Source organism: Eublepharis macularius, chromosome 11 (assembly GCF_028583425.1).
Source record: "Eublepharis macularius isolate TG4126 chromosome 11, MPM_Emac_v1.0, whole genome shotgun sequence".
Taxonomy (NCBI): domain Eukaryota; kingdom Metazoa; phylum Chordata; class Lepidosauria; order Squamata; family Eublepharidae; genus Eublepharis; species Eublepharis macularius.
Window position 1 is genome coordinate 1,686,509 of NC_072800.1, and position 24,906 is coordinate 1,711,414.

Consider the following 24,906-nt stretch of genomic DNA (forward strand, 5'->3'; position numbering starts at 1 on the left):
TGGGGTCTGGCCATTCATTCATTCCATTCATTTATTTGATTTATAGCCCACTGTCCCCGTGAGCAGGCTCGGGGCAGGTTACAACAAATTTTAAGAAGAACAATCAAAGCAGTTAACAAATATAAGCATAAACATCCTATAACGTACAAGTCTTAATTAATCATAAATAAGCAAAACAGTACTAGCATTTCTATTACAGGTGGCAACTGAGAAAAAAAATGCTTTGCCTCCTCAAACACAAGGTAGAGTTGCAGTCCCTTTCAAGGGCGGAGCAGGCAGGGGTGGGGCTGGCAGGTGGAAATGCTCAGCCTTCCTAGCCATTCTCCCCAGGCAGCCATCAGAAAGTAAGTGGCAGGAGCTTTTGCCAGGCCACACAGCGTCGTTGTAACAAGTGTCCCAGGCCACGGAGCAGGGCCTGTGATACGGGGGACGTCTCTTCCAAGTAGTGTCCATTCAGCAAGTACAGTCTACGACAGATGGAAAGGAGGGATAGTGACAGAAAATACACAGCCGTTTGCACCGTGTCTTTGAAGGCCTAAGAAGGCAGACCTTTCCCAAACACCAGAGTGGAAAGTTCAAGGCTTGGCCTATGATTCCTGCCGCCCATCCCTTCCTCCTTTGAACACGGTTTTCTCCCTCCCCCACTTAAAAATCATTCTGCTCATTACCTTCTCTCCCTTCTGACTTTCAGCCTGTATTCCCAGGCCCCTCCTTCCTCTGCAGTACACCAAGTTCAGGCAGCTGGGACCTTTGGTTTCCTTGGCCGCGTTCCTGAGAGTTTCTTGTTTGCTTCCGCTTGCATAAAAAAGCTCCCCAGTCCCTGACCTAGGAGGCTGCACTGTCTTGCGAACACCTTTCTGTTTTCATCACTAAAGCAGAGGAAAGGTAAGCCGTGGTTTTCTTCTTTTCAATTTAAATAATACTGATACTTTTATAAAGCAGTGTGTTTTCTTTCTAGCAAGGCTTGTAACTTTTCTGTGATTATGTCTACAAAGCAGGAGATGTTAATTGCTTGGTGTTAGTTATACTAACATGGAAGAGTTTGGAAGCAGGTCTAGAAGCTGTGGCAGGGAAGGGGACGGAGCTGCCTCTGCCCAGAACTTCCCCAGAAAAGCCCTGGGCGCCAGCTGGACGGGGCTGGCTTGAAGCCTTGGGCTGCATTTTCTAGGCTGATGCCCAACGATGAGGATAAGGCCTGGATCCTTTCCAGACTTTGGGTCTTGGGGAATGACCAATGGTATGAATGTGGCAGGTCGGGACACCGATACTCAGGAGTCCCGTCAAACATCACAGATTTTGCAAAAAGCAGGGCTGGGGGATAACCTCCCAGTCTCCAAATGCCGTCTCTGAGTTGTGTAACGGTACAGTCGTGCAGTTGTAGCTCCCCTTCCATAGTTAATAAATACTTTACTTTTTGGTAAAACCCAGCTTGGAGAAATACCCTCCACCTGAGAATCCACGCCAATGTTTAAATCATTGTGCTGCTCTCTGGCTATTTGTCGAAACCCGGCTAACCCACAGCTGGCAGGAAGGAGAGGCCTGGCGGGTGCGAGCCATCCCACTTTAGTGCTTACAGATGCAAATGGCTCTGGCCAAAGTAGAACAAAAGGGTCTACCATCTCGCACGTTGCTAGAACGCCTGTCAGAAAGTCAGTTCTCAAGCCACAGCTATGCCATGTTCTCCTGTTATAATCTATAGTTATTTAGCTCTCTCCCTCCAGGCCCAGGTGCTACCTATATCCATGGGAACAAAGAATTCTTATCAGCCCGGCCGACCTTGATGTCCTTGCCTTCCCAGGCCTTCTAGACAGGACTAAGGCGGGAGGATGGGAAGGGGTGTTTGAAGTGTTGTTACTTCCATTTTACAGATAAATATCACATTATACCAGAAACCCACAGACCGATACTCATATCTACATGCCTCCAGCTACCACCCTAAACATACCACTTGGTCAATTGTCTACAGCCAAGCCTTACGTTACAACTGTATCTGCTCCAATGCTCTTGATCGGGACTCCCACTTAAGAGATTTACAACAAGCATTTTTGGGGCTACAGTACCCACCAAATGAAGTGAGGAAACAAATCAACAGGGCCAGACTAGTACCCAGAAACAGCCTGCTCCAGGACAAACCTAAAGGAACTAACAACAGAACACCACTGGTTGTCACCTATAGTTCCCAGCTCAAACCCATCCAACGTATCATCAGTGAGCTACAACCCATCCTGGAAAATGATACCTCTCTCTCAGAAGCCCTGGGTGGAAGACCTCTCCTTGCCTACAGACAGCCCCCCCAACCTTAAACAACTTCTCACTTACAATCATGAATCGGCTAGCAGAGTCACCAGCACAGGTACTAGGCCCTACAACAGACCCAGATGCCAGCTCTGCCCTTATATCTACCCAGGGAATACAATTACAGGACCCAATGGCATCAACTACACTGTCTCTGGCTCTTACAGCTGCTCATCCTCCAATCTGATATATGCCCTCATGTGCCAACAATGTCCATCTGCTCTGTACATGGGACAAACCATCCAACCTCTACACAAAAGAATAAATGGACACAAATCTGACATTAGAAATGGCAACATCCAGAAACCAGTGGGAGAACACTTCAATCTACTAGGACGTTCCATCAAAGACTTAAAGGTCACTGTAGTTCAACAGAAACCTTTCAAAAACAAAATCCAACGGGAAGCTGCTGAATTGGAATTCATATGTAAATTTGACTCTGTCGAGCTGGGACTGAATAGGGACTATGAATGGTTATCTCATTATCAGAGGTAACTGATTTCCTTAACAGAAGCAAACTGATCTCCATATCAGAAGGAGCTGTTTGCATCTCCATATCAGAAGGAGCTGTTTGCATCTACTCCGCCCTCCCCTCTCCTCCTCTATATCTGACCAGTTTCTTTTTGCCCTCCATGCATCTGATGAAGAGAACTGTGATTCTCGAAAGCTTACGCTACAATAAAATTGGTTAGTCTTAAAGGTGCTACTGGACTCTTTTTGATTTTGCTATTACAGACTAACACGGCTAACTCCTCTGGATCTATTCTCAACAAAGCTTCCGTTCAGGCAAGGCCTACAAATCCTTGAAATATGGATACTTGTATCTTGAGCATTGTCTTTCAATAAACCTTTTGGAATCAAGGAACTTTGTGCTTCTTGCAGAAGGGGGGAGACGAACTCTAGATAACTGGGATTCCATAGTCTGACAATACCACACAAAGGGACAGAGACTTGGACAGAAAAAAATGGCTAGATAGTTTCCCATTCCTCTTGATCAAGAAGAGCAGGAACAACCCCAGAGAAGAACGTACTTCTGAGAAGAGATTATACATTCTCAGGCCATGCAGAAGAAGCTGTCTCTTACCTTTTGGCCAGGGAGGGTCAAGGCACGAAGGACTAAACCTTTACCTAGGGACTCTTTTTTCTCCAAACGGTGAGGGACTATGAGAAGAAGTCCCAACTCTAAGAACGAAGGTAATGATAGACTTTTAAATGGTACAACTTCAAGAGAAGGACAAGAAGGTCTTCATTTGCCACAAGTGCAAGTGAAGAGCCTGGAAGAACGGATTGGCACCCGTCAAGAGATCAAAGACGGAGAGGATTACATTAACAAAAGCAAAAGGATGGGGAGCGTGGTGGAAGGGACAATAAAACAGAATATTTTCTTAATGAACCTCCTCAGAGATTGACAGCACGAACCAGAAGGTGCAGAGCAAGACAGCACTCGATGCCACTTGGGCTCAGAAATCAAATCCAGGCCCTGCGGATGTGACGGAATCACCGGCAGACGTATAACCATAAGGACCAGAAAGAACAAGCAGGGGCACTATGGCCCTACAGGCAAATAACATTAGAAGGAAAAGGCAAGTCTTGGTGATTGGTGACTCCCTGCTGAGGGGTTTGGAGCACCACGTGTCCAGGCCTGACCCCATGGCAAGAGAGGTGTGTTGCTTGCCAGGGGCGAAGATCAAGGCTATCATAGACCAGATGGCCAAGCTAGTCAGGGCCACAGACCATTACCCATTTGTGATGGTCCACGTGGGAACAAATCACATGGCCATGAACACCAATGACCGCATAAGGGCTGACTATGAAGCCCACAGGAGGCCACTGAAAAGAATGGGAGCACAAGTGGTATTCTCTTTGCATGTCAGAGGAAGAGGAATGAAACGGGAACAGAAGATTATGGAGGTGAACCACTGGCTGCATTCGTGGTGCCGGCAGGAGCTATTTGGACTCTGGGACCATGGCCTATGTTTTCTTGAAGCTGGTGCCTGCTTGCATGCAATGGGCTCCACCTCAAGGATGGGGGAGAATTTTTTGGAAGGGACTTGGGGAGATTCCTTGGGAGGGCTTTAAACTGACATCACAGGGGAATGGAGACACCTGGCATAGGAATTCCAGGGAAAGAGAAGAGCAACTAGCAGAGGCCTACCTGGGAAGGCCAGGTCAAGGAGGGGGAGTGCTGCAAGGCTTCCAGGGCCTATATAACAATGCCCAAAGATTGGACAATAAGAAGGAGGAACTTGATCTACCAATGCAGATGGAAAGAGATGACATAGTAGACATTACAGAGACTTTGTTGGATGATTCCCACAACTGGAATACAGTCATGGATGGCTATGAGGTATTCAGGAGCAGGAAGCGTTGTAGAGGAGGTGGAGTGGCCCTGTATGTGAGGAAAGGGCTTGATTGTCAGGAAATACTGGAAGAGGAGAGCGACAGCCCCGTGGAAAGTGTCTGGGTGAAGATAAGGGAGGGAAGGACGAGCAGTATTGCAGTTGGGCTCTGCTACAGACCGCCTGACCAAGGAGATGAGGTGGATTCTGCCCTCTCTGAGCAGCTTCATCAGGTATGCAAGAAACATGACCTGGTACCGTTGGGAAACTTCAACTTCTTCAATGTGTGCTGGGCGACCAACTCTGCTACGAAGTCAGGGTGTCGTAACTTCCCAACCTGCCTGGCTGACAACTTCCTTTCTCAAACGATGGAGGAATTGACGAGAAGCTCAGCCATACAGGATGGAGTTAGATTATGGGGTAAAGGTGGTGGGAACCTTAGGAAGAAGTTATCATGTCTTCCTACAATTCCTTATGCTGCAGGGTACCAACGGTGTTTGTAGCCAAATTTGCAGGTTAGATTTTAGTAGGGCAAACTTAAATAAATTTGGAGATATTATGAGAGCTTTCCTATGGGCAAGAATGCTGGAAGGGGAAGGAGCGCGTGAATGGTGGGCTCTCCTAAAAGAAGAGCTCTTGCAGGCTCAACCTATCACCGTTCTGGCAGGACAGAAATGTGGTAGATTATCTAAGAAGTCAATGTGGATGAACAGAGAGCTCTGTGATGAGCTAAGGAGGGAAAAGGAGATGTTCAAGAAATGGAGGGAAGGAAATGTATCCAAATAAAGTGATGGCTAGGCACTTTAGGACAGCTGTCAGAGAGGCCAAAGCTGAGACTGGCCAGGAGAGCTTGCCACAACAAAAAGGCGTTCTTCAGATATGTGAGGAGCAAATGGAAGGTGAAGGGGGGGAGGTGATACCCAAAATTGCTGGGTGAAAATGGAGAAACTCTTTTCTCCCTGAAGGAGAGAACAGGCCCACCTAGAGATGGTGGTAGGCAAAGCATTTCTTCGGGGCTGCTGGTTGACACGGGCAGAGAAGCTGTGGAGAAGCACCCGGCTGCACTGGATGTGTACAAATCCCCTGGGCCAAATGGGGTGAGCCCAAGAGTGCTCAAAGAACGCTCAGAAGAGCTTGCAGGCCCTTTGTCGATCATCTGCTAGGTCTCTTGGAGGACAGGTGATGTGGCCAGAAGACTGGAGGAGGGCAAACATCATCCCAATCTTCAAGAAAGGGAAGAAGGACGATCCAGGATACCACAGGCCAGTCAGCCTGAAGATGCTAGAACAGATATTAAAGGCGTCAGTCTGCAAGCACCTGACAGACAACATGGTGATACAGGGAAGTCAGCATGGATATGTCCCTAACAGGTCCTGCCAGACCAACCTCATCTCCTTCCATGATCAAGTGACAGGGTTATTGGATTGCAGGAATGCTGTTGATGTAGTTTATCTGGATTTCAGTAAAGCCTTTGACAAGGTTCCTCTTGATGTTCTGATGGGTAAACTGGTGGACTGTGGACTGGACTCTAGGATGGTTAGATGGACAGGGAACTGGCTGGATAACCACACTCAAAGAGTAGTAGTCAATGGCATGATATCTGATTGGAAGTGAAGGATGATGCATCTCTTTGCGGTGTGGGGGGTGGGTGGGTTGAGTGGGCAAGACAGAGAGGTCAGGATATTCTGCTTTCCTCTTTTCTTTCTTAGAGCAACAAGTTGTACGTGGATCTTATTTTATTTTAGGGCAGCCTCCCCTCCACTGGCATGCCACCAGCTCAAGCTAACAGGGCAGTTATTTCAACAATAGATCAGAAGTCCCAGTCGCCAGGAAGTGTGTAACATTAAATTGCAGAGCAGAGATAAAACAAGACCCAGAAAAAAATTATCTTCGTAGAGTGCCGTTCCATCATGAACGTCATCCAGATTTAGGACAGAGGATCTGCATATTGGTGGATATTGCACCACTGAAATGATGCTCCTGTCCATTTCCAGTCAACACACTGGGGTTGCAACCAGGAAGCATCATATGCATTACGTTGTACTTATCACTGGACTTCTTGTTATCGACTTTGACTCCTCCCGGCAATTTGCACCTGTTAGCACTAGTACACTGGAACAGCATATCACTACTCCCTGCCTGCTTTTTCTCATCAGAAACTGAATAGTGTTGTTATGGGTTCCACAGAGCTTATTCGGCTTTTGAATATATTTTGTGGTTACTTGTGGCTGCCTTGGATTCAACCAGAAATACTAGCAGGCACTGTGAGGTCAGGGAGTAATGTGAACAAGAAAAAAAGGGCACACCGTTCACTTTAATGAACAACGGGGTTGCTTTCCTGCTGAGCTTTTCTCTGTCCACAAATGGATCTAAAACCTCCCTGTTGCTGCCAGGACACACCCGCGTGGCTACTCGTACTGGTCATGAAAGGTTTGCAGCTTCTGCTTATGGAGGCTTCCTTTCGTCACCGTGGCTTGTAGCCATTGATGAATTTATCCACGGCTTTCCAAAACCATGAAATGTGAGATGACTCCTTGATTTTCTTAGGGAAGCAAAGGTAAGAGGACCTTGGCCTCTGTGATGATGATGGCATCAGAAAGCAACCAAGCAAGATTCGGTTTCGTTTTCTCAGCCATGTCGGACGCTCCTCTTCGCAGGTCCGAGAGGAAGCGCCGGAGCACCCTGTCCGGCCGGCTGATCTGCGAAGATTAGCCCCCAAAACTCCCAGTGAGGGAGGCTGGGTCCGGGACGCTGCGGGAAGAGCCCCCCGGAATCAATGCGGGGGGTTAATTGCCCATTTGTCCCTACGGAGGCCGGCAGACGTGCGCAGCGCCTCGAGTGCTGCCGGGCCATGGAAAACGGCAAAGAGCAGAATTAGGCGAAAGCCTGCAAGTAAGCGAATCCCTTCTGTTATTACAAGCGTACGTGAAGGAGTGGTGGGATCTGAAGCTAAGAAGGCTCGTTCTTCCCCTTCGCTGAGTTTCAGAATCTGGTTGGCGGTTTCCCCCCCCCAAAAATGGCAACAAAAAAACAAAGTCCCGCTTTGGGCAAGTCAGTTTCGGCTGCCCTGAAGGGAGAGTCGTTGGAGGAAGTAGTGCGGAGGGCGGTTGGTGAAGCCATAAAACCCTTTGTTGACAAGCTGAACGAAACAGATCAAAGGGTGGGCTTAATTGAGAGCGAAGTGAAAACCATTAAGGAAGCAGCGGGGGGGCAGAGAAGTCTGCTCGGGAAAGTGCGTCACTCGTGAAGGCTACGAATAAAGAGCTTAAGCTGGTGGAGAACCAGCTGATCGGGCTACAAGTGGAACGAACACAGACAATTTTGCGCCTCCAGAATGTGAAAGAGGAGGAAAATGAGGATTTACGGGGTCTGGTCTCGGAACTACTGGCGACACCCGCGAGGGCAACTAAAGAAGAAGTAAAAAGCGCCATTTTGGAAGTCCGTCGGGCTACTTCAAAATATGCAATGAAGTGTCAGCTGCCTCGCGAGATCATCATTGATTTTTCATCTAAGAGGATCCGGGACACTATCCTATATAATTCATACAATGCAGATTTGGACTTTCTGGGTAATAAAGTTAAGATATTGAAAGACGTCCCATTTCTAGTTCGGAAAAGACGTTTTAAGTATAAAAAGTTCGCAGCTCTTCTGAGAGAACGTGGAATAAAGTACAAATGGTTATTTCCGGAAGGAATCTGGTTCAGTCACAAAGATCAAGCTTTCAAGATATTATCAGAAGATCAACTAAGGGATTTTGAGGATAAAAATCCGGAATTTCAGTGCACCAAGCAAGACAAAAAGGAGAAGTCTGAGGGGGGGGGGGAGGAAACGAGCACTGCGGCTGCAGTTGCTCAGAGAGAATTGCGTCCGGGACCCAGGAGGGGAAGGAAAATTTAATTTGAATTTAAATTGTAATTTGCATTTAGTAAGGTCAACCACTCCATCAATATAACATAAAGCTTTAACTTTTGAATAACGGCAGTATGAAGGGAAAACATTTTGTGTAGCATAGTGGTTACATGTTGTAGTTGTTGTGTTTTTTTTTTCCTTCCTCCCCTTGTTCCCTTTCTTCCCTTTGTATTGTTAGTTAATGTAGTTAATAAAAATAAAAATATTATAAAAAAAAAAAAAGAAAGCAACCAAGCAAAAGCATGAATGTTTTCACAGAGGTCTCTTTGCTGTCATGGAGGTGCATTCTTATACTGACTTGGTTTTAATAAATATATTTTGGAATGCGGATGAATCAAACTAAATAAAAAGATGCTACTTAGTTGTTTCTGTAAAAACAAACACTTCTCCAACCCGAAACCCTTCTCCTTGTAGTCAGCAAACTCTTTGACAATCCAGCGGATATCCTTGCCAGTGATCCTGTAACTTAATCTCATTTTTATTGCCTGACCTTTTCTCTAAGATGACGCTCCCAGAAGATTACCTTCGACAAGACTGGCGGATGGTCCGTGGGGTTCCTATGGTCTGTGCATTTTCCTTTGACTGGGACAGGATCGACAATTTTCAGAGTAGGCCTGATGATATTGTGATATCCACATACCCCAAATCTGGTGAGTTCTGTCAGGGACAGGATGTTTCAATGCCTGAGGTGAAAAGAAGGAAGGAAGAACCCCCCCGCCCCTGCCGCTTCACTCCTTGCTAATTAGAAATGCTGATATGCGTTTAAGTAATCAGTGATTTGCTGCACTATAACGGCGGGGCTGGCCGTGATCGAGAACGACATCTGGGTTCTGCAAAGGCCACGAGAGGAGACTTTGCATACGAAGCAGTGTAACTGATTAAGGCTAGGGCTAGATTCGAGTGTCGTCATGAGCACCCGCCCCCTTCCCTCCTTCTCTTGTAGACTGTGTTGCGACATCTGAACTGGGATGCTTTAGCAAAAGATGGTCTGTTGATGATTGACATTTTAACCCTGGTTTAAAACCTCTGCTTGCAAACAAGGAACAATATGCGTTTCGTTAAAGCTTCCCTGTTTGGGAGGCAGGGGGAAGCCCAGGACAAATCAGGGCCATTATCATCACCTCAAGATGGGGCCTGTAGCTCTCCTAGAACGACAATTGATCCCAGGCCACAGTGATCAGGAGGAAATGGCCGTTCCAGAGGGTGGAGGCTTTAGCTAGGGTTGCCAACACTGGCTCGTAAAATGCCTGGATATTTGGAGGCGATGCCACCTGGGGACAGCAGGGTGTGGGAAAGAAACTCAGGGCCAAGCTACAAGTGACGAATGACACTTGAACGGCAGGTGTATTTCTCCCTGTTCACTTGCCCTCCACTCAATCCACTTGCCGTTCAAGTGTCATTCGTCACTTGTAGCTTGGCCCTCAGTGGGAATGTTTATTCCATGGGAGAAACAGAAGTCCCAACAGCATTCACCTTCTGTAGCCACCCTAGGACTCTCACCAGAATTTGGGGCAAAAATAGCAAGGTTTGTGACCTGGTGCTTTGCCCAGTGATTTACACCAAGACTTGGAGAACTTTGAAGAGGAAAAACTTTTATTTCATGACCTAAGGAGGAACAGAGTTTCAACAAGTAAAAACACTCTGCGCCTGCCCAAGTATGACAGGGAGGGTCTTTTTAGACCTTTCTTCTTCTTGAGACAAAGGCTGTATTCTGAGAAAAACCCACCTCCTTTTTGTTTCTGTGCCCTAGCGGAACTTTCTCTTCTCCTTCTCTCTCTAGCTCAAACTAGTTCTTGTTTACAGCTACTGCCTTGCTGCCTAAGCTGTTCTCTTACACTGTTATACACTGAAGGCCAAGCAACTAAACTGCTTTGAATTTCAAGCTAGCAAGTAAAAATGGCTATGCTTTTGCTCACAACTCCACCCTCTGAAGCTGCCAATTCTCCTGGGCACTGATCTCTGTAGTCTGGAGGTCAGGGTAATTCTGGGAGACCTCCCAGACCCGTCTAGAGGGAGTCCCATCATGTAGAAAGTCCCACCTGTAGGACTTGTGTTTTTTCTGTGGAAGAAACATTCCCCCCAAGCTCCATCCCCTCCCCAAACTCTGCCCTCCCCAGGCATCGTACCCAACTCTCCAAGAATTTCCTAAGTCAGAGTTGTTCATGACATTTGAGTCTAGCCAATAATAAAGAATTTTTGTAGCTTTTCTAGCATCCTATAGTATGCAAATACAAAGCTACCTATTGGGCATCAGGATCTACCACATGGCCTACCCTCCTCCAGAATATCCTAGGCCTGCAGTCTTAAAAATCAGTCTATCACAGCCCTTAACAAAGAAAAGACTTTGGGTGCCCCAAAAGGGAGGATGTCATATGCAACATGGAGAAAGTCCTACTAGCAGTTATTTTTCATAGATGCGCAAGAATCTCACTCCTGATTTTAAGATATAGGAGAGATTAACAGGGAGTTTCTGGTTTCCAGGCACCACATGGATGTGTGAAATTGTGGACATGATTCTGAATAATGGTGACAGTGACAAATGCAAGCGAGATGCAATTTTCAATAAAGTACCTATGTTGGAATTTGCTGCACCAGGGAAGATGCCATCAGGTAAGCTTTGGAATTGTTCAAGTAAACTTGCATTTCAGAAATCCAGGATGAATAGTTTCGCTCAAGAGTAGAAGCAGCAGCGACTTCATCTTACAGATAAAGGTGTTCTTGTTTGTTGGATATGTGTAAAATGACCTTTCCATCCTCTTCCCAGTCTTGAGGAATGGAAGCCCCTAAGGAAAATTTTCCCTCTTGCACAACTTTGTGTATTTAAATAGTAAGTTATGATCAGAGAATACTGCCTCCTCATTATCCTAGCACAGTGACTGTTAGCAGCTTTGCTAGGCCCATGACCAGTTCCTGAAGAATTAGCATCTTTCCTTGAAGACTTTAACTGTCAAAGAGAAGTAATTGCAGAGGAATAAGCAGAGACGGAATCCAGACATTTGTAAACAGACTGCTTGTCAGTGCAATTAAAATTGTATTGAAGATGGTTAGGAAAGGAAGTTTTATGAGAGAGAGAACTTTCCCACAGGTCTTAGGTGACTAACATGTGAGTTAATAACCAGTTCTGGAGTCTGTATAATCTTGTGGTCAGGGCTTTTTTCTGGGAAAAGAGGTGGTGGAACTCAGTGGTGGAACTTAAGACCACACAATGACATCACTTTGGGTCAGCTGGAACAGGGGGGGGGGGAGTTTTTTAAAGTTTAAATTGCCCCTGGTGAAAATGGTCACGTGGCCGGTGGCCGCGCCCCCTGATCTCCAGACAGAGGGGAGTTTAGATTGCCCTCCACGCCGCTTGGCAGTGGGGAGGGCAATCTAAACTCCCCTCTGTCTGGAGATCAGGGGGCGGGGCCACTGGCCATGTGACCATTTTTAAGAGGTGCCGGAACTCTGTTCCACCGCGTTCCTGCTGAAAAAAAGCCCTTCTTGTGGTATTATTTCATAAGCTATGTCAGACTGAAGTTCAAGCTACATACAGTACTATAATATGTACCGTCAGATTTCTTCTGATTTTAAGTTGTGAATGTCTCACATCGTAATCAAGAACATTTATTTGTTTTTCCTTCTATAGTTGTAAAATGTGAAAAATTAAAAGTTAAAAATAGATGTGTTTAAAAACAAGTGTGAAAAGCCATCTAAACAGCAGAACCATCTACTATCCCAGCCCCAAAGCCGCTTTCGCCATTATCGGCACATCTCTCTTCAGGTGATGAGGAAGAGAAGCACCATCAGGGTGATGGTGATGACGAAGGCTTTCCAGAGCTGGCCTCCTGCTTCTGGAGACCAGCCAGCCAGCCTAGACTGGGCACTTGCAGTGAGGCCAGGGAGCCTCGCGTGGCTTGGCCGGCTGCAAGAAAACGTCCTCGGCTGATGTGGCCAGAGTCATTCTTCTGGCGTCAGCGGGTGTCACACAGGATAAATTCTGACCCACGCCCCCCACCCTCATTATCATTTCTAAACACTCTGCAATCTTGTTTGTTGACAATTATTTTATTAAGAACTAAGTATCATTTTGTTTTCCAGGCACAGAACAATTAGCTCAGATGCCTTCTCCTCGAATGGTGAAGACCCACCTCCCAATCAGCCTGCTTCCCAAGTCCTTCTGGGACAACAAATGCAAGGTAATCATTTTGGGGGCTCAAATGTGCAAGATGTAGCATTTTTCTAGAGGAACATCCTTGCCAGGGAGGGGGAGGATGGGGAGGGGAGGGGCGGCAGGCCGCAGGCCCCTTCTCCTCGAGTCTGCTGTCGGGTCCTGTTGTCACATTCCTGCTTGCATGATTGACAGTTGGGGGGGATCAGATAGCATCACTCGGAAGGCCAGATCAGTCCAAGCCTGTTAGTTGCTGCCCTAATTGTAGACTGATATATTAAAACTTTGTGTATTGATTAAGTATGTGAGGTATAACGTCTTATAAAATAAATACATCAGTATATTTAGCTTTTGCAGATCATTCCACTATTTCACCATCTCATAATGTTGCCTTCTAGGAAGGAAATACTCACATACTGTAATGATATAACTAATTGTACCCAGAAGTACTTCCTGTCCAGAGGTGGGAGAAATTACTTGGCTTTAGAGAATCCCTGGACTTCAAAGGATCAAGATCACTGAAACACAAAGAAGGGGGGGGGTGTCTCTATTTGAAAGAGTGTCTGTTCTTCCCAACCCATTTTTCAAAGTTATCTTTCAAAGCTCCTTGGCAATTCTGAGCTAGGCACACAAATACTTCTACCCAATTTGGTGACCCAGGGAAGGGAACTTACTTTATTATTGGCCAGCTGGGGTGCTGTCTGGTTGTTTCCAGGGGACTGGAAATCAGAAACTGGTAGCTCTGGGCTAAAGCAAGTCTCTGAGGGGCGCCATTTGAACTGCTCAGTTGCCAGCCCAGGGGCAAGAGTGCGGTTTATACGGAGCAATGACATGCTCAGGTCCAGACTAGCACGCCTCGTGATGGATGCTGGAACATAATAATGTGAAGGAAATTAATATGAACAATTAGAAAACAAAAACATTAATTAATCCATCACGAAAACAACAGATTACTTGACAAATGTCAATTTTTCCTCACTGCTGAATTTGACAAAGGTGCCTCTTCGCTACAGGAGCCTCTTTTCCTGGATGCTCCGAGGAAGCGCCCAAGCAGGGTATGAGGACCAGAGCCCTCCCCAGCCATGGGTCTTCAGCAAGTGGCGTCTGGTGGCAAACTGCCCCTGAACATGGAGGTTCCTTTTCGCTCTCACTTGCCCATGTGGTTTCCTCTCATGCCCTTTTAAACCACGCAAGCCAGTGACCCTTGCTGCACCTTCTGGCACCAAATTCCATACATTAACTATGTGTAGTGTGGAGAAATTCTTTCTTTCGTCTATCCTGAATATACTACCCATCAACTTAGTTGGGTGACTCTGTTCTTGTTCGATGGGGAAAGAAGAAAGTTCTCTCTGTCCACGACCACAGCCTCAGTACCAGCCAAATTTATAAACCTTCATCTTACCCTGCCATTTTTTTCTTGACTAAAAAGCCCAGAAAGCTTTAGCATTCCATCATTTTTCTACCTTGGTTTGCACCTTTTTGTCCCTATAACAGAAAACTTCTTTCTCTCCCTCTTCTGTCTCTGGTCACTCTTTTCCCCACAACTGTTACCAAGTGACCTCCATCTCCCTTTAACTTCTCCCTCATACTCTGCATGCTTCTTTCACCTCATAACCTTACAAGGGTAGGCATTAAACAACAGCTCTGGTCACAATCCATTTTGAGGAGTGGAGATGCCCCCACCCCTTTGTCCATTACGCAGAGTGGTCCTGCTGACCAGAATCTCTGAACAACTGGAAGTCTTGGCTTGAGTTTTCTACTCCAAGTAGTGACATCATAAAAATCAGTATGAAGTGAGTTTTTTCCTATGAAGAGACTAAGTATTCAATTTGACGGTATTAATAAGGTATTTTTAAGGTACTTTGTATGTTAGAATTGCAAGTCTACCTCATTTATGCTCTCTTAGACCAGTAAGGCCAGGTTTTAACATTCTGAGGTAACACATCATGTTAGTCCATTGTTTAAATAGCAGAGAGAGAGAAGACCCAGTGGTGGACTGGGAGGAAAAATAGCTCTGGAAAAAAGCCCCTTGCAAGAAGGGAGAAAGGGCCAGCTAGCAGAACGGAGGTGCCATGACACTCCCCTTGTCTGCCCAGCGACCCTCGCTTCTACCTCGACTCAGCCAGGCAACACCTTTCTTGCCATTGGGTTGACCTAGCTGGGGGGAGGGGCACACAGGAGATTGGCCCACCTGGAAAAGTCCTGGGCGGTCACTGGCCGTAATGGCTGCTCCACCTCGACTCTTTCAGGCTTCCTGACTGCAACTGGAACCATTAGCAACCACTCCGGTGCCTTTTTCAGTTGATTTAGAGTTTGGCTACCATGCAATATAGGACTTCAACTTGGAAGATGCCATATTGCCAGACCAGAGCAGAAATATTACCTTAATACAAGTTAAACGTTTAAAAAAGAAGTTTAGAAACAATCTGTTGTATGTCTGACCACAGGTCATGGAGGTAGGAAAAACAGGAGTCGTTTTTTAAAAAAAATCTAAATCACAGACATACCTTTATGTCACAAATGCCACTTGAAGCCACTTTATAGCTTTCCTACTATATTTCTAGAAGGCCTGGGGTACACTGGAAGCCTATTGGGAAATTCTCAGGGAGAAGATCAGTAACGATGGCTCTTCCCCCCCCCCCCCCCGTACTGCAGGGCTGTAAAGGGGAATGTCTGGTATGTTTTAGGGTGTTCTGTTGGTTCACAGTGAATGATGGTGAGGCCTAAAAGGTATGGCAAGAGCCCCACTTGATGCCCAAGAACATTTCATAAAATCCTCTGTGACACTCAGGAGACTTGTCTGCTAAAGAAAAGGTTGCCTTGCATGAAATTTTTCATTGTTGTTGCCAAAACCTTGAACTGACCCTCATGTCAAAAGCTGGGCTCTCAGACTAGACTTATACAAAATGTAAATTTGAACCATTATTTTGAATTGAATCATTATTCTCCCCCCTCTGATTAAGATGATCTACGTGGCTCGCAATGCGAAGGATGTAGCTGTATCCTTTTACCATTTTGACTTGATGAACAAGCTGCACCCGGACCCTGGCACGTGGGACGAATATCTTGAGAAATTCATGGCTGGTCAAAGTGAGTCAGGACAGCATTCAAAATTGTGCACAACCAGAAGTTTAAACTTTCCCCAGAAAACTTAACACTTATATTTTTTTTAAATTGAAGATGTTTATTTTTGCCTATAAACCAGTTGTCCAAGTTAAATCCAGTCATATTCAAGGAGGCAACATGTCTTTATTCAGAGGATAAATCTCTTTCTCTAGAGAAACAGAGGGGAATGAGAAACTGTATCACTGGGTGGTATCTAAACACTGGATTAATAGTGAATGAAGATCCACACCCCATTTTTAGAGCGGTGAGAGTGCTGGCAATGATGTGTTTTCACCCTGTCCACATTCCGTTCCTGGGGGAAAACCTTCTAATCAGAAGCACAGTGTGCAGTGCTCATCAGCCACCCTCATGACGGCACCGCTTCACCTTCTCTCCCACTCCCCTGTTCTGTTAAAGAGGTGATAAATAACAACAACAACAATAACATTCGATTTATATACCGGCCTTCAGGACAACTTAACACCCACTCAGAGCGGTTTACAAAGTGTGTCGTTATTATCCCCACAACAACAATCACCCTGTGAGGTGGGTGGGGCTGAGAGAGCTCTGGAAGAGCTGTGACTGACCCAGTGCCACCCAGCTAGCTTCAAGTGGAGGAGTGGGGAATCAAACCTGGCTCTCCAGATTAGTGTCCCACTTCTCTTAACTACTACACCAAACTGAGAAAATACCTAGCTCAAACAATGCCCTTGCAAATTATAAAAAAAAGCAGCCAGAACATATGAGGGACAAGACTAACAGCTGATCCAGTGTTTGGTTTGCCCACGGGCCCATCTATTGCAAACATCCTGACTCTGAGGACAGATTATACACGTTTGTTTAGATGGACCTGACACAAGAATGTACACAGACAACTTTAGAAGAGGCTATTTTCACACACATTTCTGGTTCTGGGAGCTACTATTTCGACGCATTCTTAGCTATGCTGTCACTGGCTAAGCTGACCATGTGCATGTTGAGGCTATGTGCTGAATGTGCAGAATGAACCACTGTCAAAACTTAGAAAACTATGACACTGCCTTGCCAAACGGTGGTGTGAAGTGAGCACATCATGCCTGGGCCAGGCTCACCCTGTGTCAGTGCAAACAGGAGTCAGCACAGGTTGATTCCTCACAGATACTTTTGCCCAGGGCTTTATTTCTGGGAAAAGAGGTGGTGGAACTCAGTGGATTGCCAGCACAGGGGGCAACTCCTGGCGGGAGGTGGTGCCCCAGTACCACATGCGCGCGAGCAAAGTGCACACATGCTTCCAGGACCGCACAATGATGTCACCTTCGGTCATCTGGAACAAGGGGGGAATTTTTTTAAAGTTTAAATGGCCCTCGGCAGAAATAGTCACATGGCCGGTGGCTCTGCCCCCTGATCTCCAGATAGAGGGGAGTTTAGATTACCCTCCCCTCTGTCTGGAGATCAGGGAGGGGGGCACCAGTTATGTGACCATTTTCAAGAGGTGCTGGAACTCCGTTCCACCGCGTTCCAGCTGAAAAAAAGCCCTGCTTTTGTCCCGCATGGAAAGCAGGGTGCCACTGCATCTAAGAGCCAAGCTACAAGTGATGCCTGACACAGTTTGGACACTTGTCAGCTTCCCTCAAGTTTTGATGGGGAATGTAGGCATCCTGGTCTGGCAGCTGTAATGGAGAGCCAAGCTGTAAAACCAGGACGCCTACATTTCCCATCAAAACTTGAGGGAAGGTGACAAGTGTCCAAACTGTGTCAGGCGTCACTTGTAGCTTGGCTCTCAGGGGAACATCCACAGAGCGCTGTGCTCATTCAAATTACAGCTTGTGGTATCCCTGAGGCCTTCCCTGTTCAACCAATTCAAAGAGAATTCTTTGTAGTGCCTGTGCGGAAGTGTCTGTGTGGATGTTCCTTCCATTGCCTCCTAAGCTCCATTCTCAAAATGGTGTGGGGCAATGCACTCCCGCGTGCCATCCACCCCACCGGTCCTTCAGAGGGCTTTTGCATGTCACTGCTGCAGCGTGGCTTGGCTGGGAAATGGACGTGAGGAGCATGGGCAGGTCTGGACCTGGAGGCGGGAGTGGGGTGGGGGGGGTGCTCTGCTGATACAGTTGTTGTCAAATGCGGGTGTGCCAGAATGAAAGGGAGAGGGGGGCACTGAGCAGAGCAGGACTGGGGGGGGGGCTGGTGCTGTCGCACGACGTCACTGTTGCTACAGGATGAAAGGGCTATGCGTCTACTATAGAGTGCTTTTTTAGCTTTCAAACTGCTCTACCTGTTAGCTCACTAATCTTTACAATCCAGTCACAGAAGTTATTATTGTTCTGAAACTGCAGATCTGGAGGAAGTTATGGAAACAGTGACTGGCCTAAAGATCAAAGCACTTGTGAGCTGGGAGTTCCGTGTTTTTAAAAAACTGGCAGGTGCACATTATTTGGCAGGCGGGGGGGGGGAGGCTTAAATTCCCTTCTTGCAGCCCAGCTTTGACTGGAGCCCTTGTGTTCTGTCAAGTCCTTGTACCGTTAGATATCATGTTTACTTTTATTTTTTACTGTTTATCATCTTTCAACCTTACAGTACCTTCTTATTTCATTCTTTCTAAGTCTAGTAGCTTTTGGTTCCTGGTATGACCATGTGAAAAGCTGGTGGGGTAAGAGGAAGGACCAGCCCGTGTTATATCTGTTCTACGAGGACATGAAGGAGGTAAGAGGCCGATGCCGTCTTTGAGGAACTCTCCCTCCCTGTAACATGATCCAGTCTGTTCTTTTAGACAATGCCTGGAAAAAGGGTCTTGCTGGATCAGACCCAGCACAAAGTCTACATTGGCTTTTATGTTGACAGAAAAAATGTTTAAAAGAAAAACTGTAGCCTTATGGAATAGCAGAAAACAGCAATTTATCCTGAGTCAAAAACAATACTGATGCCATTTGCAATATACATTCCGTAGGATCCAAAGCATGAGATTAAGAAGGTGATGCATTTTCTGGGAAAGGATCTGGCAGATTCAGTCGTGGACGAGATCGTCTACAATACTTCCTTTGAAATGATGAGGGGCAATCTTGCCACAAACTATAGGATGGCCCCTGCTGCGGTGATGGATCAGAGCATCTCTCCATTCATGCGCAAAGGTAGACCTGCTCAGTTTCCCCCTGGCCGTTTTGGGGTCTTGTATTTGGATTGTCAGCTGATTAAAGCATATTAGTTGATTAATCACTTGCCTTTGAAATAAATTTGCTTTAGTACCAAAATCTCAGTATAAATGCTTATTCAGATTGGTAGAAAGGAAGGTTTTAATGGCTATTTTGTTCCAGATTATAGTGACATGTCAAAAAAAAATCCCAGATAAAATAAACATATGGCCCTATTCTTCACCAAAGTGGTCTTTACCAATTAATCAACTAAATGTAACAACGATAACAATAATAACTTATTACGGTTATTTGACCAGCATAACATAAAAACAGGCAACTCACTTGCCATCAATTGATAAAATCTGCCACCAACATGTTAAAAACTGAAGAGAAATATTTACATAAGAATGAATTAAAAACAAGTAGATGTAACGAAATAGCAAGAAAACATTTAAAAATGTGCCTACAGGTTTGTATCCCCCATGAGCAGTGGCTTGATATAAATCAGCCGCTGGTCCATTTTATATCTCAGATATTTGCAGAGCTTTACAAACAGCTGCACAAAATGTTGCAGTTAACTGTTGTTACCTGCTCTCTTTCACCCATAAGCAGCATTTTCACGTATGCTTGGCTTGACTGGCTGGGAAGACTTTCATGTAGGGGGGGATATGTACTTTAAATGGTTTAATTCATGGAGAAGGCAGTGGAGTAGAATATGTTCTATTGTTTCTGCTTCTCCTCTTCCACTATGTATTTAGTTTGTAACGGGGCCAGGAAAGTTAGTGAGCTCCCTATGTCTTGCTGGTGCTTGGCATCGAGAATCCCAAGATGGCCAATTTATCATTTACAGCCTTTACCCATGAGAACTTGAAACTATCCTTGATTATCAGGGTGGGGGTGGGGTGGGGAGGGTAATCCTCTTGGATCATAGTTCAGTTTTAGCCAATGAGTTATTGAGGCAATGCCCACCCTAGCTGAAACTTTTAGCATGCCAGTCTCCAGTCTGAAGTTGGCATCTGAGACCTACCTAGGCATTTGGAGGGCCAATCTTATAAATCTGGATTGTACTCACCCTGTTGGAACAAAGTGAGAAGCTGTAGGTCCAAGTACAGTTCCATATAACAGTTGAGTGAGTGTTTTGGCTTGGAAGAGTTTAAGTATGGCTGGGGTATACTGCCCACCCTTCATCCGTAGGAATTTAATAATGGCTTGAGCTAAACGTAAAATGTGTCTACTGATCTAAAATCCTTCCAGAGAGTCCATTTGCATGACAGATAATTTTTCATCTTCTAGGAACTGCTGGTGACTGGAAGAATTATTTTACTGTAGCTCAGAATGAAAAATTTGATGAAGATTATAAGAGGAAAATGGCAGAAACAACACTGCAGTTCCGAACAGCGATCTGAACATCCCTATAACGTCCATTGCTGCTGCTGTTTTGCAATTACATTTGGTGGAAATGTTGCACTTCTGCAAATCTTTCTTTTTAATTAGAAAAAAATCAAGTTCCCAATCTTCCTGGCAGTGGGATCCATGAATGAAGAATGAAAGATGGCTGAGAAAGTGTTGAGGAGGCCGAGCTTTATGCACGGCCTGGGCTGCCCTTCCCTCTAGTCATTTCTCTCTCGATGGTTGTCTTGTATTCCTCACTTCTCCAATGGTTTCCTTCAGCAACTACAAACTTTTGAATCTTCAAATTCTTTTAAAAAATACTTAGCGTCAGTAATTACAGAATTAAAGCCGAGAAAGATTAAGGTAATTTTCAGAGAAAGATTTCAGAGAAATCTCCATCTGTGGGGAGGGAGGGGTATAAATAAAATAAAATAAATAAATAATTTTATTTTATGTCATTTATAGTCTGCCTTTCTCACTGAGACTCGAGGTGGATTACACAGTGTGAGATTAGTAGAGTCAATATCAAGAATTTTAAATGCTAAATGTATTTTTTATATCCTTTACATTTTACACTGGATTTAATTATTGATAAGGCTGTATTGTCATTGTTACGGTCTCTGACCGCAAATAAATTTATTCATTCAGTATCAAGAACATTTCCATAAACAATGTCATAGGGTAAATAGATACAAGTTCACAAAGACATATCATTAACAGGAATCCAATACAACATAGTGGTGAACTCTATGGTTCCTAACTCATTAGTGAATCATCTGAGATCCCCTCCCTACAATACACCCGTCCTGAGTAAAAAGACTTTTTGAATAATTTGGTTTTGCATCGTTTGCAGAAAGCCAGGAGATTGGGAACTCTCTTCAGGCAGGCCATTCCACAGGGTGTGGCCACCACAGAGAAAGCCTGTGTTGTGGACTGCTGTCGATTTTGCCAATGTGTAGGGTGGCACCTGCAGGAGACCCTTCGAAAGAGCGAAGCTGCCGTGGAGGAGCATAGGGAGGGAGGCGGTCCCATAGGTATGCTGGACCAAGGCTGTGAAGAGTTTTGTGATAACCAATACCTTGACCTAAGCACAGTAACTAATGGGTAGCCAATGGAGGGACTGCAGGATGGGAGTGACTTTCATGCTCCTGCTCGATCCTGATAACAGTCGAGTTGCAGCATTTTGCACCAATTGGAGTCTCCTAGTTAATTTAGATGGGAGACCTGTGTGTAGTACATTACAATAGTCAAGTCTTGATTATGCACAAAACATCTTGGAAATGCTAAGTTAAGGCTTACCAAGTATGAAATAAATACACGGAGTCTCTCATATTGTGCTTATTTACATATTAGCCATATTACATATTCATACATACTTTATCTTGCTTTTTTTCAGCCCCAAACCTCTGAAATCTCAATAAAAACACCAGATATTTATGCATTTTACCCTAAAGGCAGGGCGGGAACACAGTGGAACAGAGTTCCGGCACCTCTTAAAAATGGTCACATGGCCGGTGGCCCTGCCCTCGATCTCCAGACAGAGGGGAGTTTAGATTGCCCCCTGTCTGGAGATCAGAGGGCGGGGCCACCAGCCAGATGACCATTTTCGCCGAGGGCAATTTAAACTTTAAAAAACTCCCCCCTTGTTCCAGCTGACCCAAAGTGATGTCATTGTACGGTCTTGAGTTCCACCACCTCTTTTCCCAGGAAAAAAAAAGCCCTGCCTAAAGGGAAAGAAATGATTTAATGTGAAGTCTCTCTCCAAACACACAATAGTTTCCCCTTCCCTCAAAGGAGTTTCTAGAACTACAAAACTACTGTTAGGTGACTGATGTTTTCAGGAAGGGGGATTCTTTACCTAGGAAGGCCCACTCGCTAGACATTACTTGCCCTTAATTTATAGACAGAGGCATGCCAGACCTGGTGGGTCACACTTCAGTGTGCCAGAGGAAGTAAACTCTGACTCCCAAAGCCTGCGACAGAACATTTGTTAGACTTTAAGGTGCCACTGGACTCTAAGAGGGAGAACTGACTTCCAGTGAGCCATCTTCTGGTTTTATGTATTACCTTCTCAATCAATGTAATGTCATTAAAATACAGTTCCTTCACCTTGTGACACTGAAAGCAGACTGAAGGTGCCCATTTTGGGTAGGCAGAAGTCACTGACAGGGATGAGCTATGATGACTGTTGTGGGACACAGCCCTGACCTCCCTTAAATTCTGAGTGGCAAGTCCCCGAGTGATATTTTATGCAGCTCTAGATATAGCACAAACATGTATCAGAAAGATGACTATATGAATGTAGATGTAATCATGTTTTATGATTTTTGTCTTTACACAGCCACACTAAGAGAAGCCCCTTACCCGTCTTTCTCTTGTCCTTGCAAGCTAACAAAAGTGCTGACAGTAGAAAATGAAACTGCATTTCTAGAATCTGTGAGAACAAAACAATTAAGATCCAGGCCTGTAGAATCTCAGTTCCCTCATTGGCAACATTGCGAGAGATAGATGGCTGTCATCCTGCCATAGATTGGGGCACTTGTATTAAAGCCTTTGTTTCAGGAATGCTGGGAAATGTTCTTTGCCCAGCACCTCTATCATGTAATGAAATAAATTAACAATGGGTAGTTGTTCTGCTAGTTACATCAAGGATGGGAACAGATCCGGGCTAGTCATGAAAATGGCACACATCTGCCCAATGGATACTTGAACTGATTATCAGAGTTGCCAAAGAAAGTGTTTGTTCTTTGAAATGATAAACAACTTTTACAAGTGTTAATTGAGTAAGGGGACAACCGCTAATTATGCTAAACCAATGGAATGATGCCAAGTCATATGTACACATAACTCAACCAATAATTTACTGAATACATAATGAACACCCAAGGTGATAAAAGTTGATGTCATGTTTCTCAGACCTCTGAAGAACGGTTGGTTTTATTGGGCTTTTATTGCCCTTGTATCCACGGTCTTCCCTCTATTCGAATAAAGTAACTCAGTTTCCTCTCCTCATCGGACTCTGTCTGCTTCTTCTGAATTGGGCCTGAGGCAGAACAGGCCACGAATTTGTGTGGTTCACTATCAGGAGTTCTGTACGGTGACAGATCTGCTTGTGGCAACATCCCACAGAAATTCCCCCCCACTCCCAACTTCCGGCCTACCCAACTGCACCGGGGAAATAAAACTAACAGCAGGAAATAAAAACTAAGCAAAGGGATAGAATATGGGCCCAGCCAAGCCTGGATTGATAACTGAGGTAAAACTGACAGACACAAGATGGCTTGATTAGTGAACAAGAATGAAGTTCGTAGCAGCAAAAGAAGCCCACTGAGGTGAAAGTTAACGATCAACAACCAGGAGTTGCAGGGTGTTCACCTTCTAAGGCCTTTTCTCAGGCACAGCAACACAGGGAGAAAAGTAACTGAAGAGCAGCCATTCCCTCAGAGCTTCGGCGGCTCTTGTGGCGCTCCTCTCCCCCCAGCCCTTGAACCCCCCCAAACCTTCACTGTTCTCAGCCCTCAGTTCCCAATGGCTGCTTCAGAGTGCTCCTCTGCCTGGCTCCTCTATCGCTGGGGGACCCTCCTGGGCTTGTCACAAATTCCTTTACCCTAATTCTGTGAAGGTTGCAATCCAACACTACTAGGTGGCAAAATTCCTTCCTACAATGGCGGCGGCGGCAGGCCCTGTCCCTGCCCTATTGCAATGCTGACCAACTCCCACATCCTTGCTTCAGAAGCAGGGAAATGCCATTGCTGTTCTGACAGTAGAGGCACCTAAAAATGAAATTAGAAGCACACAATTTTTCAAAAACCCCGTTTATTAGGGTTAAAATTAGTATGTTACGAGTAGAGCCAAATTGTGTCCCAGGGGTTCTTTTTTCGTTAGTGGATGACATTACATGTAAGGTTTTGCATCCAACCACAATCTTAGCCACTCAATTACTCTGGTGTACCAACATCACAACTGAATGTCAGGGTCGAGAGGGTCTACGGTTGGCACATGAGTATTGAATGTGGCCCAAATGTGAGTCAAGGGCATTGTGGGCTTTATTCATACCCATTTTCATTTTGTCAGTAATTCTTAATAATGCCCCTATTTCATGATATGGTTGTATTAGAAATAAACTGACTCAAAATGTTTTTGCTAACAATATCAAAAGGAAATTTATTTTAGTTTATAAATGTATTTATTTATTTAAAGTCTGCCTTTCTCACTAAGAACCAAGGCAGATTACACAGTGCAACTCAATATAATATAATCAACACCCAGGACATTCACTGAGGAAAATACTATACGATCAACATTTAGGACATTCAATGAACAGATACAATAGGGTATGGTTGAAGAAAATTTGAAAACAAGCATATATCCAAATACAGAAACTTTTCTGAAACAAACTGTAACTAATGTCACATCATTAAAAACGAGGACACTACTGAATAGGAACATATTTACATCAACAGATAGTACCCAGTAGCATACTTTAGCCCGTCCCTTAGCAAGGCAGCTCTTCGAGTTATGACACAGCCATATAATCCGAGTAGAAAGACCTCCTGAATAATTCAGTTTTGCATAGTTTGCGGAAAGCCAGATCAGGAGCTTTCCTTTT

The 24,906-nt window shown here is 45.1% G+C and overlaps 1 protein-coding gene and 1 long non-coding RNA gene across 2 annotated transcripts; one reads left to right on the top strand and one right to left on the bottom strand.

The window, feature by feature from the left end:
* Positions 1-753, bottom strand: LOC129337590 (uncharacterized). Its single transcript, XR_008597835.1, has 2 exons — positions 669-753; positions 1-467 (listed from the first exon to the last, which is right to left on the bottom strand). It is a non-coding gene; the product is annotated as an uncharacterized LOC129337590 (long non-coding RNA).
* Positions 754-787: 34 nt separating this feature from the next.
* LOC129337589 (sulfotransferase 1B1-like) lies at positions 788-20,956 on the top strand. Its single transcript, XM_054991418.1, has 8 exons — positions 788-885; positions 9,046-9,193; positions 11,025-11,153; positions 12,621-12,718; positions 15,654-15,780; positions 18,383-18,477; positions 18,722-18,902; positions 20,199-20,956. The coding sequence occupies exons 2-8, from the start codon at positions 9,046-9,048 to the stop codon at positions 20,309-20,311; spliced, it is 891 nt and encodes a 296-aa protein (XP_054847393.1). The 5' UTR covers positions 788-885; the 3' UTR covers positions 20,312-20,956.
* The last annotated feature ends 3,950 nt before the right edge of the window (positions 20,957-24,906 follow it).